This window comes from Taudactylus pleione, unplaced genomic scaffold (assembly GCF_031769625.1).
Source record: "Taudactylus pleione unplaced genomic scaffold, aTauple2 ptg000019l, whole genome shotgun sequence".
NCBI classification, from domain to species: Eukaryota; Metazoa; Chordata; class Amphibia; order Anura; family Myobatrachidae; genus Taudactylus; species Taudactylus pleione.
This window is the reverse complement of record NW_028284421.1, coordinates 41,631,145-41,656,803: the sequence shown is the minus strand read 5'-3', so window position 1 is coordinate 41,656,803 and position 25,659 is coordinate 41,631,145. Positions and strand designations below refer to the sequence as shown.

General features: G+C 41.5%; 2 protein-coding genes across 3 annotated transcripts in view; one reads left to right on the top strand and one right to left on the bottom strand.

Moving 5' to 3' along the window:
• Nucleotides 1-25,659, bottom strand: part of SND1 (staphylococcal nuclease and tudor domain containing 1) — an 876,127-nt gene that overhangs the window by 219,863 nt on the left and 630,605 nt on the right. The gene's annotated exons all lie outside the window — the stretch shown is intronic.
• Nucleotides 19,538-24,797, top strand: LRRC4 (leucine rich repeat containing 4). The gene has a single exon (XM_088447449.1). The coding sequence runs from the start codon at nt 21,359-21,361 to the stop codon at nt 23,282-23,284; it is 1,926 nt and encodes a 641-aa protein (XP_088303575.1). The 5' UTR covers nt 19,538-21,358; the 3' UTR covers nt 23,285-24,797.

Here is a 25,659-nt window from a genome sequence, read left to right as displayed (position 1 = left end):
TGTTTCTGCAGTAGCTTTCTAGTCCCAGTGCCATGCAGAAGAAGCAACAATTGCAGATGTCTGACTGTTGAATATCAATTACTTTTCAAGCTGGACTAGTCATCATGCAACAGGCTCTTGATTAACAGTGTTCAGTATCACACCGTGACTGAGGGGCCTATTCATCAACACTAAAATAACGTTTTTAAGTACATTTTCCTTAAATAACGTTATTTTGGTATTCATGTAGCCACTTAGCACAGGAGATATCACAGATATCTCCATGCTAAGTTCCCCTGCGTTAATTTCCACACTCCCCATACATTAGTATGGGGATGTGGAAATTGTGGTATTCATCAAATTCCGAAAATTATCAATTTTCGGAATTTGATGCAGTTACTATTCGCCACTGTGAGGTGGCGAATAGCAGGTGAAACTTACCTGTATCCGCGTGTGCGGGTCCCCCGACCAGTCCCTCGGGCGCTCTGCTCCGTCCTCAGGCTCCGGAGGCTGGTCGGACATGTGTGCTCCCCAGCAGAGCACAAGAAAGTTTAGATAAAAAAAAAAAAAGTTTTTTATTTTTTTTCTAATCTGTCATGTGGTCTGCTGGGAAACCACATGACAGACCAGCAGGACGGAGCCGGAGGCTGCTGCGCGGACAGGTAAGTCGGGGGGGGGGGGGAAGGTGAGCGGAGGGGGATGGGGGGTACGAAACTTAATGCATCTGTGGGCAGTGCTGCACATGCGCTGGTTTTACAGATGTAACAGCACATGCGCAGCACTGTTTCCAGATGCGATAAGGTAGTGTAGGCAGGGAAAAGTATCTATTTCCCGAAAAGCTGTCATCGCAAAAATGACAGCTTTTCGGAATAGATACTTATGGAGAGGTGGAATGGTGAATTCCACCTATAATTAGCTAGAACTCCATGAGAGTTCTAAAGCTAATTATCTCCAGAGAATTTTTATGTTTAATGAATAGGCCCCTATAATTGTTGCAATGATGTGAGGGTCTTGAACCTAAAATTCAAAGAAGCTCACTGCTCCAAGTCGTCATTTGTATACTGTGTGCCATTCAATCCCACCACATTTTTCCTATTTTAACCAACATGTATTTTAGATTGCTTGTATTTGTTTGTTTTGGCTGGCCCAAAGCTTATGTTTGTAACATGTTAACAGTACAGAGATCACTGTCAATGAAAGGAACTTTGCATACCATGGGAATACATAATTTAGTATAGAAAACAAACACCACACCCGTTAAAAGCGAATATGTAAAGCTGCATCAATCAGCGCACTCTAACTAATTATATGGTGTAGAACACAGAGTGGGGTTTTTCTGATTATAGAGAACAGGGTTGCTGCATCAAGAATGCATCTCAATACATGTTAACAAAAAACCTATGGTCTTCCACATTTAATTATACTCTATACTAATTGTACAATAAGACCAAGAGTACATGATGCATCCCATATATTAAATCTGGCCTGTACACTGTTCTACAGGTATCAGGGCCGTAACTAGGGTAGCGCGACCTGTTCCATGGCACAGGGCACCGCAGGGCAGGGGGCGCTGTTTGGGCCTGTCAATTTTCCTGTTTATCATCATTCTCACTTGTAGCTTCTTCTTTTATCCCCAGCATCTCCTGGCCTCCCTATCTCTTCCCTGGCCCTTCCCTATGAGGCCATGTCCCTTTTTCAGGTTTCCTATCTTATGTCCCTATTTAAAAAAAAAAAAAAAGGGGGGGGTGCCAATGCTCTCTCTGGCACAGGGCACCAAAGAGTCTAGTTACGGCTTTGACAGGTATTATGCACTTATCATGCAATATATCTTAATCAGCATTACGTACCTAAGCTGAGATGGCATTTAATGTGGATGAGATATCAACCCCAAGGATATTGTGAAAACCAGTACCTTAATATGGTCTCAAAGTGCGGGTTGCTTGGCCAATCTTTCTTGGTGTTGCCCCTCAAGATATGACTCATCAGGATTGCGATTAGGCAGACTGAGAAATCTGGACCAGAATATACAGTACGGGGCCAGAATTTCCATAAAACAGACCTGCTATAACTAAACCTACTGCAGATCTGATTTCTTAATCGTGTTGCAATTTTTGCCCGACATGTTTCCAAGTCAATTCTTACTACTACTAACCAGGCACTGGACCTGATTTTTACTACTACAGATAGATCAGTGCTTGCCTATTCAGGAACAAGTGATTTCATGATTAGAAGAGCAAAGCACAGAGAGACGAGCAACCCAAATCTGTTAGGAAACTGAATAATGAGGAGATTAGAAAACAAAAAAGTATAAAATGATCAAGCACAGGCCAAAATGAAACACAAGGGCTTCAGGAAGGGAGACAGTTCAGCATAATAAAGTCCACTGACCACTCCTGGCTGCCGTGTTCTTGTGGTTTTACGTTGGGTTACTGATGCTGGACATACACTATACAATTATCTGTCAGATATCTGTCTGGTTGGAATGAAAACCTGGTAATGTATGGGAGCAAATGACAGTCAACTTATTTGCTCACAAACACTGGAAAACAGACAAAAATGGTCGTTCAGACAAATTGGTAAAAACACATGAATTTAACAAAATTGAACAATTGTTCTTTTGTCTGTTTTGCAGTGTTTAAGACCATATGATAGACTGTCATTTGCTCCCATACATTACCAGGTTTTCATTCCAACCAGCCAGATTGTACAGATATCTGACAGATAATTGTATAGTGTATGCCAAGCATAAAGAATACACCTGTATATCCCAATGACAATCAAATGTGGGATATTTAGGGTGTGTAATACTACTGATGATGACAAATTCACAACTGCCTGCACCCACAACTACACATACCCCACATGCCAAAGTGGAGTCATACCTATCTTGCTGTACAAAACTCATAGTAGAACACATGGCATTCACAATTTATAATGAAGGTATAAGAGGCAAAAAGCAGCCACTTAATGATTTGAGAGTAAAAATGTGCAATGGATTAAAAAAAAGTAAATTGACAGTACATTACACTAAGCCAAAAGACACAAACCCACCTTACTTTGACCAGAACTTCTTAAGAAACCTTTATTACATCACCATTCCAAGGCACAAACTGTACTGTATATTTGGAAATGTCCAATGAAGTGAAGAATATAAACAATTAAAACAAACATTTTGTCTAGTAGAAAATAGAGGAAATTCCTACTTCTTTGCTTTCACCATTAGCATACTTACACTAACCAGCTCAGCAGGGACAATCATACAAATCCAGATCTTCTAATCCCCTAATCTGGACTAAACCCAAAGCACTAATGGATTTGCAAGCAAAAAACATTTAAAAAAAACACCTTTTAGGGAGCAGTGATTGCTGCTTAGTATAAGAGAAGGTGTGAGGATTGGACACTGCTGCTACTGTGTGTGTACAGGTCATGGGAGCAGTGACTGCTGCTTAGTATAAGAGAAGGTGTGAGGATTGGACACTGCTGCTACTGTGTGTGGAGGCCATGGGAGCAGTGACTGCTGCTTAGTATAAGAGAAGGTGTGAGGATTGGACACTGCTGCTACTGTGTGTGTAGAGGTCATGTTAGCAGTGACTGCTGCTTAGTATAAGAGAAGGTGTGAGGATTGGACACTGCTGCTACTGTGTGTGTAGAGGTCATGGGAGCAGTGACTGCTGCTTGGTATAAGACAGTGTTGGCTAACCTTGACACTCCAGCTGTTGTAGAACTATATATCCCAGCATGCCCTGCCACAGTTTTAGCATGCCCTAATAGCAAAACTGTAGCAGTGCATGCTGGGTTATGTAGTTCCATAACAGCTGGAGTGTCAAGGTTAGCCAACACTGGCATAAGAGAAGGTGTGAGGATTGGACACTGCTGCTACTGCATGTGTACAGGTCCTGGGAGCAGTGACTGCTGCTTAGTATAAGAGAAGGTGTGAGGATTTGTAACCAGTGGGTTAAATAGTTAATTTCTACATAGGAATATAAGTTACAAACACATATATACCCTTGCTAGGCCTCTTGAGGTTTGAAATGAGATTGTCTTAATACAGTTGCAGTCTATGGACAGAATTGTTAGATATAACCTTTTGGGGTCAAATAAGCCATAAATATTGAGGCCTAGCTCCTACCTGCCACTGCTATTAGTAGAAGTATAATGAGCCATTCATGGCTTCTATGTTCTTATCAGTTAGCTACATTCCATTCTAAGCTGTGTAGAGATGCTAAGCATTATGGGTAATTAGCAGTCATGTCCAGACTCTATACAAAGGAGCCTTGAAACAGTTCATCTCCAGACATTAGGACACGTCATTACTCACCCGCGCACGCAGGGGGGGTTTCTGAGTACCCAGAAACCCCCCTGATGATCCAAAATTATTTTTTTCAGAGACGGAGACAGTGCTCCGTCTCCGACCTCTGTGGCTCCCTGCACTGTGAACACTGGCCTCTGAAGAGACCGGAGGCTAAAGAAGCCTCCGATCGCTTCAGTGGCCAGCGTTCCCAGTGATGCACTGCGCGGGTGACGTCATGACGTCACCCGCGCGATGTGAAGAGCCTGATCCAGCCAAAGCAGCGGCGAAGCGGGAGACAGCATGGTGGTGAGGTAAGTACTGGGCGGAGGGGGGGGGGGCATGTATAATGGGCACTAGTTAAGGGGCCATGCATAAGGGACACTACTTAAGGGGGCCACGCATATGGGACAAAACTACTGGGGGCACAGCATTAGGGACGGGAGTGTATATATATATATATATATATATATACATATAAAGTGTGTATAGAGACATATATATATATACACATATATATATATATATATGTGTGTGTCTGTATATATATATATATATATATATATATATATATATATATATATATATATATATATAGAGAGAGATTTGGAAACTCCCCTAAAAATCCTGCGTTTGCCACTGTTACTGTACGTCTTTGCCTGGTAATATCTTAGTGCTAACGGAGCATGTGCAAGAGAGAGAAGTTTGGTCAATGCTACGCTGGACCAATGAGTGCTTGATACCTAGCACTGTATGTAATTAATATGGGCTTAATATCCGGAAAGCCAACACCCCAGACTAAGGTACATAAACCAGAGGTACACAAGGGCCCATTAGCTCGTGTATGGACCTAAGACTCTGCAGTAGAGGTGCCTGCAATGTATATTGATTATCTGGGCGTGTGAAACGATGGGCTCCCCAGAAGAAGATAAGATGAAGTACATCTTATGCTGATGATGATTTACCAGTGTCATCTGAATACATATACAAAAGTTGAGTATACTGTATATTTTGTATGTTGTTTGTTTGTTACTTGTAAATAAAGTGTGTTCATTTGTACTCACTCATATTGGTCACGTGTGTGTACTATTTCATTTCGATCAGAACGAAACCCACCGTTATGCAGGATTGGACACTGCTGCTACTGTGTGTGTAGAGGTCATGGGAGCAGTGACTGCTGCTTAGTATAAGAGAAGATGTGAGGATTGGACACTGCTGCTACTGTGTGTGTAGAGGTCATGGGAGCAGTGACTGCTGCTTAGTATAAGAGAAGGTGTGAGGATTGGACACTGCTGCTACTGTGCGTGTGTAGAGGTCATGGGAGCAGTGACTGCTGTTTAGTATAAGAGAAGGTGTGAGGATTGGACACTGCTGCTACTGTGTGTGTACAGGTCATGGGAGCAGTGACTGCTGCTTAGTATAAGAGAAGGTGTGAGGATTGGACACTGCTGCTACTGTGTGTGTACAGGTCATGGGAGCAGTGACTGTTGCTTAGTATAAGAGAAGGTGTGAGGATTGGACACTGCTGCTACTGTGTGTGTACAGGTCATGGGAGCAGTGACTGCTGCTTAGTATAAGAGAAGGTGTGAGGATTGGACACTGCTGCTACTGTGTGTGGAGGCCATGGGAGCAGTGACTGCTGCTTAGTATAAGAGAAGGTGTGAGGATTGGACACTGCTGCTACTGTGTGTGTACAGGTCATGGGAGCAGTGACTGCTGCTTAGTATAAGAGAAGGTGTGAGGATTGGACACTGCTGCTACTGTGTGTGTACAGGTAATGGGAGCAGTGACTGCTGCTTGGTATAAGAGAAGGTGTGAGGATTGGACACTGCTGCTACTGTGCGTGTGTAGAGGTCATGGGAGCAGTGACTGCTGCTTAGTATAAGAGAAGGTGTGAGGATTGGACACTGCTACTGTGTGTGTAGAGGTCATGGGAGCAGTGACTGTTGCTTAGTATAAGAGAAGGTGTGAGGATTGGACACTGCTGCTACTGTGTGTGTACAGGTCATGGGAGCAGTGACTGCTGCTTAGTATAAGAGAAGGTGTGAGGATTGGACACTGCTGCTACTGTGTATGTACAGGTCATGGGAGCAGTGACTGCTGCTTAGTATAAGAGAAGGTGTGAGGATTGGACACTGCTGCTACTGTGTGTGGAGGCCATGGGAGCAGTGACTGCTGCTTAGTATAAGAGAAGGTGTGAGGATTGGACACTGCTACTGTGTGTGTAGAGGTCATGGGAGCAGTGACTGCTGCTTAGTATAAGAGAAGGTGTGAGGATTGGACACTGCTGCTACTGTGTGTGTGTAGAGGTCATGGGAGCAGTGACCAGCATCCTTATTAATTGATAAATCGGTTCATATTTTACACTTCATGTAGCACTATGCTTTGAGAGAAGGATGATAGTGCAGTGGTTGTGACCTACTTAAATAATTGCGGTGTGTTGTTTTCAAAGACACCTACACATTGTGGTGGTAGAAATCTGCTCCATCTTGTCGCAGTTTGAGACACACTTGCTTAACCACATTCTCTGCAAATTACATTTTGACAGCTACATTACATTTTGTAAAATTTGTAATCACCTAAAAAAAAATAAAAAACATAAGTGAACATGTACAGATACTGTCAGTGACTATTGTATTATCAGAGCGTTCAGCTGGTAAAAATTACCTGTGGAATATACTTAAAAATCAGTATAATCTCTATAACCCTTGGTAAAGAAGGCCCTGCATGCCCATCTTTAAGACACAAGATCTCAGAAGGATAAAAACTAACCATACAGTACATTCAGCGATTGTGTAGATCAGGGGTCTTCAACCTTGGCCCTCCAGCTGCTGTGGAACTACACATCCCAGCATGCACTGCCATAGTTTTAGCATGCTGTTATAGCAAAAAGGTGACAGTGCATGCTGGGATGTGTAGTTCCACAGCAGCTGGCGGGCCAAGATTGAAGACCCCTGGTATAGATAGTTATACACGTGGCCACTAGTACTAGAAGGTAAAGACCCCATTCTGCTCAGAGATTGCCTGATCTGAGCACAGAGAGGCAGAGACCTAGAGATCTCTTGGCGAGCAGTAATGTTGCCTCATTTATAACAAACAGGCAGGTATAATCAAAATCTTATATCCCTAGGGTAAGAAATATAATATAATGTATTGTGTAAATGAAAACAGCTAATTTATAAGGAAATACGTAAACAATTTTGACGGTGTATCACATTTTTTGCAACCTCTCTCTCCCTGCTTGACCTATATCTTGTAAATCTCTTATGCACCAATCTTTCTGCCTGGGTAATGGCTGATCACCGTAATAGTGGTTCTTATGCCAGCAGTATAAGCTCACTAAAGTAGGGTACACACTAGGACGACATATCGTATTGCGGGTACACATCGAGCGATATAATGAACAACAAAACTATCCCTTGTTCCATCCTTCATTAGCATGCATGGAGTCGTAAGCGATATTGCCAGTTTGATTTTGATGTAGTACAGCACAACATACCTGAGAACATTGCATGCGACCGCAGGAATGCGCATATCGTGCATACACACTGCACAATATGGCGTTGGCCAAATTGTAATGACATCCTCTCAGTGTGTACCCAGCTTTACAATAAACTTTAAAACTTCATTAGTAAGGCATATATTAAAGACACGTGAAAGTGATGAGTGGCTCTTTTATGCCAAAAAAAAAATCTGTTCTCAGTCTGTAAAAAGGAGTATTATACATACAGTACAGGACCCCTTACTACCAAAGCCTGAACTTTCACTGCACCTCTACAAGATGGCCTGTTGCTGTATAATACTTTTTGCACCAGATTTCACTCACACCTAGTGAATAAATTTGAACAAACTGCTGTAGAAGAATGATAAGAATCACCTAACTCCTGGTTATAGAACAGCTCTGATATTAATTGCAAGGCCAACGGCATCAAAACCTCCACCCAATACAAGATAGTGAAAATATAAATAGTTTTTGTGAGGGAATTGTTATTTCGGGCATAGATTCTTTAAAACATACTTTAAGTGGAGAACAAAATGACAATACTTATAACAAAAGTATATATAATACAATAGACAAACTATTCATCTCTTTAGAGGGAATAAAGCCCTGTGGACTCATTTACATATTTCTCCCATGCTGTTATTGGTGTAGACAGAGAACAAACAGTTTGCATAGAAATTATTGATCCTTATGGAAGGTGCTCTGAGGAATGAATTATGGATGAATATAACATGTACTGGATCTATTTACAGCATGAAATATGTGTAGAGAAATTGAGATCTATGTACTAAGCTTTGGAGAAGGATAAAGTGGATATAAATCAAGTACCAACCCATCAGCTCCTAAATGCCATTTTTTTTTCAAACACAGCATGTAAGGTGACAGTTAGTAACTGATGGGTTGGTACTTTCTCTCTCTCCAAGGCTAAGTACATAGACCCCTTTCTCACTGAACTTTCTTCAGTGTCTGATCCTGGGTGAAGTTAGGCTTTCAGTCACCCGGGGCAAAGACTCAGCTCGCCCTCATTCCCCCACACACATACCCATGCTGCCGTCCAGAAGATTGTAGTCACCTCTTTTGACTGCTATATAATGTAAAGACCATCAAATTGACCGCCATATAATACAAAGACCATCAAAGTCACCGCCATATAATACAGAGACCATCAAGGTGACCGCCATATAATACAAAGACCATCAAAGTGACCGCCATATAATACAAAGACCATCAAAGTGACTTCCATATAATACAAAGACCATCAAAGTGACAGCAATATAATACAAAAACTATTAATTTCAGCATTATCGTAACAACCCCATTCAGTGCAATTTAATTAACCCCTTTACACTAATAACTTACATAATCCACCATTGTTATTTAGATCCAACATCAGCAAATAATTCCCTTTATGTACATTAACCCCTTAGTCTCATAAACCCTTCATCTAATTAACCCTCATTAAAGCATCAACCAATTACCCTTAATAACAATTTGCCATAATCTATTGCTGCAGAGCATAGCCCCTGGGAGGAGATAACTGCCCTTTCTCTATGCTCAGTGCTCACCATCGCTCTGGTTCAGCCACTTTCAGCCTCCTCCTTTTGTCACTCCTAGCTGTACCCCTGGTCTAATCCTTGGGTACTGCATTCAACAAATCACACATGGAAGATAAACAGTGTATCAGCCCCCATTGAAAAGAATAGGATGGAATCACAGATGTGTCCTCATACATTATTGCTGCAGTCACGCCAAACAGCCCAAAGGTGGTAAGCTAGGTACAGTGTGCCTTGTTTGCGTCTTTTCGCTTGAACATGTGTCTTAGCGGTCTATGTACTAAGCCTTGGGGAGAGAGAAAGTGGATGGAAATAAAAGGTTCTATGTACGAAGGCTTGGAGGAAGAAAGTACCAACCAATCAGCTCCTGTAATTTTTCAACAGACCCTGTAAAGTGACAGTTAGGAGTCAATTGGTTGATACTTTATCTCCGTCAACTTTCTCTCCCTACAGGACCAAGCAGATAGACCTCAAAGTACCAACCAATCAGCTCCTGTCAATTTTCAAACAGCCTGTAAAGTGACAGGAGCTGACAGGTTGGTACCTTATCTTCATCCACTTTCTCTCTCTCCAAGGCTTAGTACACAAACCCCTAAGTCACAATGTGATGTGATTCAGATTCACCAGGAAAATGCACTGATAAATTTGATATGCGACTGAATCTCTACACAAAGTGCTACAATACAGCAGCCGCAACTTGTTTCCATGCTGCATTCACAGATTCAGTCGCACACAGATATACAAGTGTCATATCAAATTGATCAGGCATATTAGTTGCATGGCATTTCGACTAAGACACATTATCGTGCAAAGAGGCAGAAAAGACGCTCGGCACAAGCAGAGTCGCATGGGACTGGCAGCTGATGAACGTACCGCATGGATTGAGGCTAAATGTATGAGGAATCATCTGTATATACATAGTTACTAGAGAGATCTAGCAACTTCAGCCAGATTTCATGTACTGATTGGTAGTAGGCAGTGGTGGATTTTACCTAGTGGATGCACCACCCCAGTAACATCCGCCGGTTTAGTGAGCCAGTTGCAGTCCGTGACAGCAATGCCTACATTTTGACTGACAGTGGCTTCTCACTGGAAGCCCTACCTACCAGTCTCACATAGGACAGGCAGCCACAGGGAGAAAAAAATATTAGCCAGTTAAGTGGTTAAAGAGAACCATTAGAAATTATAATATTTTTTAAGGTTTAGTCCTTTATCAAACTACTATTCCAGCATTAGACAAGGGCTGCCAACAAGGAAACTCTGACCACTTGAGGATTAGTTTTGCAGTCCCAATCATACATAAACTACTCTATAAAAAAAAAAAAAAAAAAAAAGTATAAATGTTTTCCTATGATTTGAATGTGCAAATATTTGCAAAAGATGTATAAAAACGTTCACATGTTAAGACTTAGACTGGGTACAAGCTATACGATGTATCATATGATTTATAATTCTTAAGGTAATTATTGTTTGTTTTGTTGTAAGCGGAGGGGGCACTACTACTGGGGGCATTACTACTGGGGGCACTACTACTGGGGACATTAAACAGGGGCTACTACTTCTAAGGGCATTACAAAGGGGCATTACTACTGGGGGCATTACACAGGGTGCACTACTACAGGGGGCACCATTATGGGGGCATTACTACAAGGGGTACCACTCCTGGGGGCACTACTATTGGGGGCACTACATAAAGGGCACTATCACTGTGGGCACTGCATAAGGGGCACTACCACTACTGGGGGCACTGCATAAGGGGCACTACCACTACTGGGGGCACTACCACTACTAGGGCCACTGCAAAAGGGGCACTACAACTACTGTGGGCACTGCATAAGGGGTGCCACTACTGTGGGCACTGCATAATGGGCACCACTACCGGAGGCACTGCATCAGGGGCACCACTACAATGGGCATTATATTTGCATAAGGGGCACTACTGCTGTGGGCATTGTGTAAGGGGCACTACTACTGTGGGCATTGTGTATAAGTGGCACAAATGTGGGCATTGTGTAAAAAGGGCACTGCTGTCATACATGATTAAGGGACACTACTATGTGGTGTAATGTTAATCGGGTGAATCAAGATTGTGCTACTGTGTGGTGTAATTTGAATTGGGAATACTATTGTGTGACCACGCCCCTTTTTTGCCACACGCCTACGGCGCGCACTGTCATTTTTTTTTTTTTAGAAGGGGGAGGGTGAGTTCCCCCACTTCTCTAGGACCACTTTAAGCACTGGTTACATCTCATCATCGATTGGTCGCACCATCGTATGGTGGGTACCCAAAAATTTTCTGTGCAACAATACAAAGTAAGCAATCTCGTCACTTCAGATCCACTTTGTGAACTGAACGAAAACACACAATGCCACATTTGAAAGTAGACGGAGCATACTGTGCATCATGTTTGCAAGGGTTGTAAAATTCCATCTGCCAGAGGAACTGTGTACATAAATATTAATAGGTACATCGCCAAAATCCAATTAAGTCACACACCAACCATGTACTAAAAGTCAATACTTCACTGGGGGTTATTCTATTATGCACAGAATCAATATTTCATAAAAGAGTACATAAAAACAACAAAACACATACAAAGCTCGAAGGTTAAAAAAAAAAAAAAAAAGGCAAGCAAGCAAATGTTTATATAAGTATGTGAACTGTGGAAAGACTTCTAACAAATTGTCAAGAACATTGTAAAGATGTAAAAATGTGTGTTTAGTTGCTGCATAGTACTCATAAGCAGGCAGTTTTACTATTGCTGACATTAGTGCTTGCTCAGTATGTGAGATTCTAAGCAAGCAGAAAAATGATTTATATAGCACTAATCTTATTATGCAGTGAAGCATAGAGAGTATGTTAACATGCATAACAGTCCCTTCCCCAGTGTAGCTTATACTCTATAGTCTCTATCACACACAACGTATAGGTCCCCACATAGGTGCCGGAATATATTTGAGTGTGTTGCCAGTTAATGTACTGGTCGCAGGGCGAGGTGTGACTGCCGTCTAGCTTACCATGGGCAGTATCTGGACGGAGATAAGATGGTGCAGTGCAGCCATCGTAATTTAACACTGGCAGTTCAGGACTAAGATCATACTATTTCTGGGCGCTGAATCGCCTCCCTCCCCACAGCCCTTCTCCACCGGCTTCTGGGGCCCTCCTCCCCCCTGCACCTACAGTATCTCCAACGGTAGTGTATAGATCCCCTTCAGAATTTGTAACTTAAAGTGACGTGGAGCGAGGTCAGATGTGCGGTTCCTTGGCCATAAGGGCCACCATAAGAAGAAACTTGTCCCCTCGCAGGCTCGCTTCAACCGCCATACTTCAGGCTTGGTGGCTTGCTTTGCTCACCACAGGTTTATATTCCCCCTTATGTCCACGTGGATAGTAGGGAATGGTGTGGGACAGTAACTGATGACGTTAGGGTAAAAATACTGAAGAGGAACTATCCACTACCTATCTCCAACCCCTACAGTGTGTGGCTAGTTACTGGGGGCTTGCCCCTCCTCTGGGACCAGCCCTGCTCCCTTCTCATTTCATATGTTCCTCTCCTCTCCCCCCCCTGGACCCAAATGCCACACCCTGGACCCCCTTCTATTTCTAATGGGGTTCAGCTAAAAATGTACCCTGCAAGAGGTAAGAGCCAAGTCACATCTCCCTCCATGCAGGGTGAGAGCTATGAGTGGATCCTGTCTGTTCATTTTCTACATGAAGGTAATTCCTCTTTTCCACCAAAAATCCCAGGCCTGACCCGGGATTTGGAACATGGTTCCAAGTCGGGTCAGACTCAGGATTTACCCCATTGCCACTGCGGCACCGACCCGGGCATACAAAGTCCGCACAGCACTGGAATGACCCCAGCGATGAGAGACACCATTGTTAGTAACTGTTTCACCATGTTGCCCCATGATTATTAACTGCTATGTTTATAAACAAACACACCTTCCATGGAAGAAGGCTCATTCAAAACCACTTAGAGCCAAATGTAATAGGGTGTGATGTAGCAAAATGCAGATTTTGCCTCGGGGATTAAAACTACTGGGGTTTTTGGGGTTTTTTTTTTAAGGTAAAACCAGTATGACTACTACCCTACCCCCCCACCCCTAGAAATGAAAACCACTCCACTACAGTGAACCCCTTGCTTCATTGACACAGGAAGAGGCACATGGATTTTTTTGTTGTTGTTGTTTTACCTATTGAATTAAAACAAGCTATAGAGGCTAGATGGTTCCCAGGGGGAATACATCTCATAATCTGTACTTATAGTTTAGAAATATTGACATTTCATTAGCACATTTTGGATATTTTCCATCTGCATAGAGACCCTTGTGAAGGACCAACCTCTGCATATACTGTATGAAGGTCACATCTCAATGAAACCCTCCATCAGCTTTTATGATAGAACTACATTTAAACTGGCATTAGCAGACAAAATTGGTCCATAAGCTCAGATGTGTTTATGCGAAACATAGAATGCTGAACCGATGCATGGATGGCTTATTTGACACTTACAAACACTGATTGAATGAAAGGTACAAGAAAGCCTAACTACAGTATAGAGAAGGCAATGCTGCAGTTAATCATCTGCTAATGATATATAAATTATAATTTGCTCCCCCAGGAGATTGGCCTCAGGCTCCTATTTTATATCATTGCAAAATGACAATTCTGCATGGAGAAACTGGCACTAGGGAAGTCCAACATCCCAGCAATCACACATGAATCTGCAGATATAGCAGAGCATACAGCATTACCACTGCTACTAAGCAAACACTACTGTATTATTTGATGCTTACTTTCATATTAAGTTAATTTCTCTATTGTAGAAAAATCGCTGTCAGTGTAAATGGGAAGTAATTCAGATATAATACAGTTTAAGTCCACAATCTGTAACGCTCTACAAGACTCAAGATCAGACACGAAGCAGCTCAGGAAAAGACCCAATTGAGGATCCTGTGTAGCAGCAGCTTGCTATGGTTAGAGATGGCACTACAAAGAGAGAACACACTACTTTTATTTCTCACTTATTAATAAAGCACTGGGGGGGGGAACAATCTAACACAAAAAATGATATGCTAATTATGGCTAGTGAAAGAATGAACTCTGACATACAAGGATGCAGTGTACAAGACGACAAACCTTTTTACACTGGTAATGATAAACCCTACAGATCTGACTACAGCATGACATCTTTATTTCCTTGTATCGAAGAAGAAAAAAACATAAATCCAGACAGTACGCAGCTGAACAGATGGAGGAGAAAGATTTGTAGAAGGGGGAATTTATCTTCAGGAACCTCTGCTTTCCAAGAACTCCCAAAGAGCAGCAGCTACGTAGGCTGTGAAGGGTGAATGAAGGCCCATGGGGGAAACATCTAATTCCTTTAGTTCACTCACACCATAAAACATTTTTTGTCACTAAACACAGGGAGATATTAAATATGCTTCCTTCAGAATGAAAAGTCTTCACTGAATGTACAGCAGAAGGACAGCCACAGTGGCAATATGGTTTTTCAGTTGGGGGTAGATACAGTAAGAAGCAGGGGCGTATCTTCCTATTGGCCTGGATGGCCCCTGGTATTGGCCTGGATGGCCCTTGCCAGGGACGCCGGCCGAGGGTGGGGGGGGGCGCTGTTTCAGCCCGACAGCATTAGCACATGATCTCCTGTCTTCTCTGCTCTTAGCAGTGTCCCGCAGTCACCTGTAGCAAAGATCCCTGGTCTCCTTCTGTCTCCTCTGCTCTTACCAGTGTTCTCCATTGATTGCTAGTATGTATTAGCCTTCTCATATGTCCCTTTATATCAGAAACATTTAAAATTAGGGAGAGAACATTTTTTTATTTATATCCCTAATATATCTCTTCCCCCACAATACCCAAAACATACCAATCACCACTCACTAATTCCAATATGACAACTGTGCAGGAAAAGAGTGCAAGCACCACATCAATCACAAGACTCTATTCGCAAGGTAATTTGCATATATGCAAATTATCTTGCCCACAATGCATCTTGTTTGTTATTGATGCCCTCTTTTCCTGTGTTGTTCACATATAGAAATTAATAAACAGTGCTTTTCATGTAGTAAGTGTTATAACTGAAAAATAAAATTAAAAAAATAAATAATAAAAATATATATACACATATATATATATATATATATATATAAATATTTATTATCTCCCTATTTCTACATACATGTAAATTGAACTACCCCCAGTGTAAGTGTAATAATTTTATCTTGTCCTCAGTTTGGGGGATTGGCTATGATCTTTATAGGCTGTGGCTAACCCTGTGTTGGGAATAAGACATGGTCCATATGGACTGTTTTCATTCTTATGTGGGATTATATAAAAGATTAGTGTGAGTTATCATCCCAGTAAATTAATGGTGGAGTGTAGATATCAGTTGTTAAAAATCGTAATGCAGTATAGATAGCCTGATTTGAATATATGTAAATTATGTTACCCATAATGCGTTTTGTTTGTTTTTGATTCAATGTTTTCAAGCTTTTCCTGTGGTTTTTTTGCATAAATTTATATATAGTGGTTTACAATAGAGTAAGTTCTATAAAAGATATATATATTAAAAAGAGAAATAAAAATGATACTCTCCCTATTTCTTCATGTGTGTGAATTAAACTACCCCCAGTGTGTGTTATTTTTTTTTTTGTAGTAGAAGCAGTCATTGGAGGGGGGCGCCAATCCCTTTGACAGGGGTGCTTGGACCCCAAGATACACCCCTGGTAAGAAGGGATCCAATTGGATTTGGGGCATAAATGTCGATTTTCATTGAAAGCATGACGACACTTCTGGAACAGTGATCTCACGTACTCCTGAAAGAATCAGGTAATCTCCTCTAAAGTGGTACAGAAAGTAGTGGCGGTTGAAACTCAACATAAATACACTCAGCAAGCTATAATGATTTAGCTGTACCCACGGCAGAGTAAGGATAGCATCATTTACATGCTGCAGTAGGTGTGACATTATGACAACTAAGTTGTGGTATTAAGTTCCCCATGTTCACTGCATCTCCTAGAGGGGGACTTACTGTTCAGAGGGAATGGTTTGTGGGTGCTAGCAACACACATTTATTAAAATTTAACAGTTTACAGTTAAGGTGTTTAGGAATTAAATGAATGTCCTTGTGTGTTACTAATGCCAAATACCAGGGCTGTGCCAGGGTGGTGCGACCTGTGCCATTGCACAGGGCACCACAGGGCAGGGGGCGCTGTTTGGGCCTGTCAATTTTCTGTTTATTATCATTCTCACTTGTAGTTTCCTATTTTTTTATCCCCAGCATCTCCTGGCCTCCCCTATCTCTTCCCTGGCCCTTCCCCATGAGGCCATGGCCCTTTTTCAGGTGTGCATCTTATGTCTCTAATTGAAAAAATGGGAGGGCGCAACGCTCTTTCTGGCACAGGGCACCAAAAAGTCTAGTTACGGCACTGTCAATTAATAATGCCAAAAATTGTGTTAAAGATGTCAAATACCGCCTCTGTAATTGATAGGGGAGTGGTACACTGATAATGCTTTCCGATTAACTAATTCAACAAACACAATACATGTTTACATTTTGGTTCTGCAGTTCTCTATAGTATTAACAGGGATTTTACTTGCCACATTTTCACCAGCAAGATGTTAAGCACAACAGAATTTCCCCTGCGCTTTCTACATTTGTAAAATACTGCTAACATTTCAAAAGAGGACAGTATCTTAAATCCACAATATAAATTTGTATGGAATGTAAATTGTTAATGCTGTCTTTCTAAGAACAAAGGGCCAAGTGGCCTCATTGTCACATCAAAAAGTGCTGCTTGAGATGCAGATTGGGTAGCTGGATTATTCTTTTCTGCATCCAGATTTAAAATCCGGTTATTTTCTTCCCAGTGTTAAACATGACCTCTGCACTTCCGTGTAGAAGTAATAGGATTGCTGCCCACATGAGCGGAGTATTCAATGGTTTTGCGGGAGGAAATCTGTACAATGCTCAGCAATCTATTATACTACACCAAGCAACTCCCGATTCAGAGGATTCTTTTGTTTTCATCTGTAATCAAATCTTTAAAAGTCTCTCAATCTAAAAGGTGGCTCAATATCCAGTAGCTAAAGTGTTAATTATTAGCGCCGACGATACTCTGTGAAGACAATGCTATGGAACAGAAATGTCAGCACAGCCATCCTACAGTATATGCTACTCAGATTGTCACTGCAGTGTCGTTTTATGCTTATGTGAATATTATGCTTTCATGAGCAATTTATCTGCTATATTTGACAAGTACTATTTTGTGCCCTATTTGATGCAACTATGCCCACTGACTGGCTCTTTTCCACAAGATGTCAGTTAAGGAACTGTAATCATAACATTATGTTACCTACGATAACAAAAGAAAAACAATAACAAACCTGTATTAACCAAAGCACCTGCTCATCTTATTCACTATTCGCCGTCTGTGAATTTTGGCGCTGACAAAAGGGGTGGAGCTTATCCATATATATAATAACTGTCCAAATAGTTTGTTGGCCCTTTATCATTTAAGGTGTTAAAAACAATTTTAGTTTTTACTTCTACACCCACACAGTGAACTTTTTTGTTTTTTTTAGTTTTTTAATTTAAGAAGGTTGTAGCAATCTAACATCAGACATTATATCACAACCAGAATTGTCTAAACATGGTTATTCCCCCCCAGGTCCCTCTGGTGGAGAAATTGTTTTTTTTTGTTTTTTTTTTAAGAAAAATAAATCATTCACAAACTGGCCTATGGTGAAGATATACCATTTTGAAATAAAAATCTATCAATTTATCTATCTAATCAATCTATCTTTAAACACCCCTCCCCCCTCCTCTAAGGAAGGACCATGTAAAAGGTAACCATGCAGTACTCATAAGTGAACTGTTTACATTTTCGCTGGAACCCTGGCTGTAAAATGGGACATAATAGGGAGGAAACAGACAAAGTTACAGTAATAAGTTGACATTAATGTTGCAGAGAAAAAAAAGGTTGAAAAACAAAAATGCCTGAATGGCAAGTTTCTTAGAGCTTCACTGATATTTATGTTCAGGTATGATGAAAATTCAACTCCTACCCATCATCTTTGCTTTTACTGAATCCAGGTAAAATGCAGACAATGGAATGTTTCCACTTTATTGCATTTATTTTTTGCTCCTTAAAAACATCAAGTCCAAATTGCTAATTACAACGATAAATCAGTTACACAAAAGAAACATTGCCTTCATACCCACTATAGATAATAAACTTTTCCTTCACTGGAGGTAAAAACCCAAAAGGTTGAAACCAGGTTTTCCAGCTTTATGTTATGTGTGAGAGGGTAACAGAGTGATATTTCCTTTCCCAACTCCTACCTGAAGATCTGAAAGCTGGTTGAAAGTATTCAGTTTTACTCAATATTAATCTGTACTGCTGCAACAAATCCTCAGAGATACAAAGTAAAGGTCAGATATAAGAAGAAAATCAATGTATTGCTGTGAAAGCAAGAACATAAACACAATCTTTGCAAATATTGCTGATGTGTTAAGCACATAAAACTTCACTGGGACATGAAAGCAACTGTGATAATCACTTCTGATCAATACACTGCTCTAACATTTTCTGCATTTCTCACTAGTTCACAACCCAAGTAACTTACCTGTCTGAAATGGAGTGATGGGAGAACATTCAGAGATCTCAGGTACAAGGAGCAGGTGAATGAGGACAAGAGATTCTTTTCTTCTTTCGATGGTTTCACCTCCACCTGACGACAGCGCATGAAATACAGCAGGCATTTCCTTACAGGCACACATAGGGGGAGACAGTAATATGAAAGGATGCAGCTTCTCAAGGCTTGCTCTAAAGCAATGAGCCAGTGTGATTCACAGGTTGATTTGACGAGTGTGTGCGGAGGAACAGGTCAGAGTGGAAAGCCAGCCTCCTCTGCTATTCTGCTGGATCCTGCATACCACTCACAATACCACCTCAGTCTATAGTACTGGGGTTAAACACTCTGGGCTGTTGATAGGATATGGGACAACGCTAGCCTTACCAAGCATTAATGCTTCCCCCCTCCTTCACTTCCACTTACTCCCCCCCCTCCCTCTTCACCACAACCACTCCAGTGGACCGGTGCCGCTTCTGATTGTTTCTCCCAACTTGGGGTGTGAGCACAATATGCCGAGAGAGGGGTAGAAGGCTGGACTAAGGGGTGCAGATTGCCCCTGCTGTCAAAGGGAAGCAAAGTCAGCAATTGGTGTTGATGACGCTGCACTGGGAGAGGAACCAATCACATCTTTCCTGCCCCTGGCAGCTGAAACCTCATTCTGCATTTATCCCAGCGCAGGCTAACACAAGGATGGAACGCAGAGATATAGAGAACCAGCAAAGGAAAAAAAAAAATGCACAGCACTTGCATCATTAGCAGGGAACCAGAAGAGCATCTGACTCTGCAAGCTGTGGACTCTTAAAAACTCTCACTGCATGCTCTGTTTTAATAACTCCTCTCCTAGATAAAGAGAAAAAAAAAAAAAAGATAAAGGGGGAAGGGAATGTGAAACAGCCAATGCAACTTAGCTGGAAGCTTTGAGCATTAACCCCTAGAGGGAAAGGAAAGGATGAGTGGGAGGGGAGCTGTGTGAATACATAGGAGCACTGCATCACGCTAATGTTCAGCTCAGAACAGTATGCGTCAGCAGTACATCCACGTTCTGACTGAAGGACGAAAGGATGAGAGAGCAGCCTGGCTGGTTGGCTGCTGCTTCCAACACCAAGCAAACAGGGAGAGAAGAAGACTATTAGCAGAGAAAAATGTTACGGAGCTCTGATATCCCTGCCTCCGCTGCTGCCTGCTATCCTGCTGCTAAAACCACTGGACAAGAAATTAAAGGTAAAACGAGGAGAACCCCTCAACTCACTACCTCACAACGTAAGGAGCTACAGTGGGATTTCCACGAGGCAGGAGAAGAAAGGCTGTGAAACCTATCCCTTCTGCAGACCAATCTCAAATCAAGGGCTCAGCACTGAGGTGTATATTTGTGTGTGGTTTCCTCTCCAGCATACTTTCAACCAGCCCTCCATTCCACACAGCTGCCCCCCTTTACTTGTTCTCCTCCTTTGAGATATTGACGGATTATTGCTAAGTGTGCAAGAGGCAGGCTGCAGCTGCTGCATCCACAGCTTGGAAAGCAAAGCTAGTTAAAAAAAAAATCCAGCACGGAGAGAGGAGGAAAAAAAAAAAAAAAAAAAAGCAGTCAATGCCTGCAATGTGCTGCCTTTCTCTTTGTACAAATCAGAATCCTGCAGACAGTCCGTGTATCGCAGGAATACCCATGGAAAATTAGGAGACCGAGGAGCAAAGAGCGTCCTTCAAGGGAAATTAAAAGGGCTCGAAGAATTTGGGATTGTGAACCCTTCGTTTCCTTTTTTTGAAATCAATTGAAATCTGTAATTTCAGTTTCTCTCAGAAATGGATAATCTTCAGTCTTCTGACAGAGACAGCAGTGGAATCCAAGGACGAATAGCTCAACTGCAAAAGGCACCAGTCCCGGGGGAGCAGCAGAATGATGCACCTGCATAGCCAAGTGGGCCTCACTCCCTTCTTATGTTTTTCTTAATGTGTTTTTTTCTCTTTTGCTTTGGGAATTAATTAAAGGAGCCATTTTGTCTTTCAACACCTTCATGACACCCCTTTCACCTAATGTGATTCTTTCCAATAATTAAGGAATCTGTGGAAGGACTGAACCCAGCTCTAGGTTCCATGGGAAAGAGGCAATGGCACTGAGGAATTGGAAATGTTCTTCTTTCCCTAGGTACATATAACAATTTGTTTAATTTACCTGTTCAATGCATTACAATTTGTTTTTGTTTCTATAAAAAAAAAAAGAAAAGCTAATTGCTTTACTATCTGGCACCCCCTGGTAACCACCACTCCCACCAGTGTGTAGATGGAAAAGGGAATTTGCAGCCTCCTGAAGCCTGGGTAGGGCCAAGTTCTCGTTTCCATGCCAAATCCCAGACGATGGTGAATTATGAACGTGCCACATCATGAATTTCTTGTGGCTGGTAACTGTGCACCATACCTGGAAGGCCGTCCTGTTTTCTGTAATCTACCTCATGGTGCAAGTGTGGATCCCCTGTACAGCATTTTCGGGACAACAAAATTGCCCTTCTGTTTGTTCCTGCAGTAACCAGTTTAGCAAAGTTGTCTGTACGCGCCGTGGCCTCACCGAAGTACCCCAAGGTATTCCATCTAACACACGGTACCTCAATCTCATGGAGAACAATATCCATATGATCCAAGCTGACACTTTCCGTCATCTCCACCATTTGGAAGTGCTCCAACTTGGAAGAAACATTATTCGTCAAATAGAGGTCGGGGCTTTTAATGGTTTGGCCAGCCTCAACACCCTGGAGTTGTTTGACAACAGGTTGACTGTAATCCCCAGCGGGGCTTTTGAGTATCTTTCTAAACTGAGAGAATTGTGGCTCAGGAATAACCCTATTGAAAGCATCCCATCCTATGCGTTTAATAGGGTCCCGTCTCTTATGCGCCTGGACCTAGGAGAACTGAAAAAGTTGGAATATATTTCTGAGGGGGCATTTGAGGGATTGTACAATCTGAAGTACCTTAACCTTGGAATGTGTAATATCAGAGACATGCCAAACCTCACACCCTTAATAGGGCTAGAGGAACTAGAGATCTCTGGAAACAACTTTCCCGAAATCAAACCAGGATCGTTCCATGGGTTAAAAGCACTGAAAAAACTATGGATTATGAACTCACAAATCAACAACATAGAACGCAATGCTTTTGATGACTTGACATCCTTAGTAGAATTGAATTTAGCCCATAATAACTTATCCTCCCTTCCACATGAACTTTTTGCCCACTTGAGGTACTTGGTGGAACTGCACTTGCACCACAACCCATGGGACTGTGATTGTGATGTTCTTTGGCTCTCTTCATGGCTGCGTGAGTATATTCCAACAAATTCCACATGTTGTGGTCGCTGTCATTCCCCGCCGCACATGAAGGGGAAGTACGTGGTTGAGGTGGACCATTCATCGTTCCAGTGCTCAGCTCCTTTTATTATGGATGCACCTAGGGATTTAAATATCTCAGAGGGAAGAGTGGCAGAACTCAAGTGTAGAACTTCAGCCATGTCATCTGTTAGGTGGCTACTACCCAATGGCACTGTGCTGAGCCACGCTTCCAATCATCCGCGAATTACCATACTCAATGATGGGACGTTAAATTTCTCTCATGTATTGCTAACTGACACTGGAGTCTACACATGCATGGTAACCAATGTTGCGGGAAACTCTAATGCTTCGGCCTATCTCAACGTCAGTACGGCAGAACTCAACACTTCCAATTACAGCTTCTTCACTACCGTAACTGTGGAGACTACGGATATGGCTCCTGAAGACATCTCAATGATAATCAAGCCGGTGCCAACCACTTCCACAGGGTACCAGCCAGCACACACCACTACCACCACTGTGCTTGTCCAGACCACCAAAATGCCCAAACCGGTGGTAGTTCCAACTTCGGACGCTGGAGATAAAATGCAGACTAGCCTGGATGAGGTAATGAAGACCACCAAGATAATCATTGGCTGCTTTGTGGCAGTCACATTGTTAGCAGCCGCTATGCTAATTGTGTTTTACAAACTTCGAAAGCGTCACCAACAGAGGAGCACTGTGGCAGCTGCGCGGACTGTCGAGATAATCCAAGTGGATGAGGACATCCCAAGTGGGAGTCCCACAGGAGTATCAGGTGAGGGGGCAGTAGTTTTGCCAACCATTCACGACCATATGAACTACAACACCTACAAGCCAGCACACCATGGGGCCCATTGGACGGCTAACAGTATCGGTAATTCTCTACACTCCACAATTACAACTATCTCTGAACCCTATATAATTCAGACCCACACAAAAGAGAAGGTACAGGAAACTCAAATATGACTTTTTTTCAAATTAAAATGCAATAGAATGCACAAAAAGACAGCAACTTTTGTACAGAAAGAGAGAGAGACACTTTTGTTTTCTTGTAAATGCTTATATATTAAATCTATGGGCTGATGACAAACAGATTATATTAAAATTTAAAACTATTTTCTAACTTGTAAGTTCTATTTAAGAGGTGATATAATGGATAGGCAGAAAAAAAATAAGATATGCTGTTAATGTGCCATAATGACTAAAATACAAGGCTTAGCCCTGTTTTAATCAGAAATCAAAAAATGATAAGCCCTTGAGTGCAATTTGTTTTTAAAAGAAAAAAAAAATGGTGCCCAGATATAGATGCAACATCCAGTTTCTAAAAGAGAATTCTTTTGTTAAGAAGTCCCAGATCAATCTTTACAGATTTATCGTATTTAAAAAAAAAAAAAAAAAAAAGGGAAAAAAAAAGAAAAGAAAAAAGCACCACAAATTTGTACTGTGCCAAATGTAAAAAAAAAATTGCAATAAAGGATCTTTTTTGAAGACTTGGAGGGAAATAATTTGTTATAATAATTATTTTGATATATTATTCCAATATAATTATTTTTCATAGATGGTCTTAAGGCACACCACTTCCCTCTTTGGTGGCTTTCGGTGTCTACTTTGCATTTACCTCCACTCTTATTCTTAAGTCACCACTATAAAAAAAAAAAAGAGGTTTATGGGAGATAAAACAAAAAAACATAGGGGAATGAGTTTGTTTTGCTTTAATATACATGTATGGCAAAGGTACAACGCAGGATGCTAAAGAGCTGGCGCATCTTTCCACTCTGCACCAAACTCCTGCAGATCTAATTAACCCTTTGCCAGGCTACTGATGTTTGTGGATGAGAAAAACATTTGTTGTAATGGCACAAAGAACAAGGTTGGGCTTCAAAATGAATTAACCATTTTGCGTGCAATCCTTTTGTAGCTGAAAGGGTCTGCAGTGCACTTTATTGCAACATTTTCCTTTCCAAATAAAAAAGGGTTAAGAAGTACTCTGCTAGTTTAACTCATCGGGGTCTGTTGATGCAAGGTTAGAAGGAAATGATACGCCTATCAATAACTGGTCTCTGCTGATTTGGCTTTTGTTGCGGTAAAACAAATGTCACAGAAGATCTGAGCGAACAAGTAAAGAACAGGTGTCTCTGTGACAGAAAACCATGTAATACTTGTGATAACAAATACCAAGAGTTAAAATTGTTTTTGTTTTTTTTGAAGATGAGCTATCTGTGGCAAAAGAAGGGGGAGAGGATGGTGGCAGGGGAATGATTGGTGTACATTTTGAAAGAAATACATTGTTGTTTTCCCTTCCACCATGAGAGGACTGTAAATCACTGCATTTGTGTGCGCTGCAGGCCCCTTCTTGTGGTAAAAGGTATACGGGGACCTTAAATATTGCAGATAAAAAAAAAACCTAGCAACCGGAAATGGAGTAGAAAAGACTTCTCTTCCTACGCTGTCTTTCTGCATTTAATAAAAACCATCTCTATTTGCCACTATGGAGAGAAATGTTTTCCTTCATTGTAACCCTGGAATGAGGCATAGTATGGTTGTATGACCCATTAACCCTGGTAGTGTGGGCATGCCATGTAATATATTACAGCAGTCACGGAATATTGAGTTTAAAGCTCTTTATTTAGCTCTTTATAATTTGCTTAATCTAATGGAAGGTTGGATCTAGCTTGATTGTGCAGATGTTCGGCTGTATGTGCAGACATTAGTTGCCTATATGGGCTTACCAAACTGCAGCACAAGTAAAGTAACAAAGAAATATTTTCATTGATTGAAACGTAAGTTACCATACAAGGTCAACTTGAGTTCTACTAAATATCTCTGCCTGACCCACCCCCTTCTTATTACCAGATGTCACTTCAGAGCAAATCTGTCACTGGTTTGTAGTTTGCTCACTTCTTTTCTTAGTAGGTTTTTAATTTTTCTGCATTAAAGTCAGTTCATTTTGAACCTGCTCACCATTTTAGAATAAGTGGTGTGCTTGTGGATTGTGTGATAGGGTCTCTGGAGGGACCAATGTACAAATTTGCCATCTGTCTGACAGAGCTGAACAGGGTGTGTATGAAATGCATATGAAAAGTTTTGTTTTCTAATGATGTTTTGCAATGTCTATAATTACACTGACATAGCCCTTTACAGCCGGGTACACAGTTAGGCCTATGCCACTAAATGTTATTTTCATTTAAATGGAAGAGCAAACCCATGGTCCACGTTTCTTGCTTGATTAAAACAGTGCTACAGTAGCAAGTTACAATGTAGCCTGTGCGGCTTTCTGAAAATACATAATAGGTGGGTAGTGCTTTATTGTGTATCAGCATGTTAATAAATGAGCTCAGCCA

Excerpts from the sequence above, each read along its gene's own strand:
- LRRC4 (XM_088447449.1), top strand. The coding sequence starts at position 21,359 with ATGAATTTCTTGTGGCTGGTAACTGTGCACCATACCTGGAAGGCCGTC.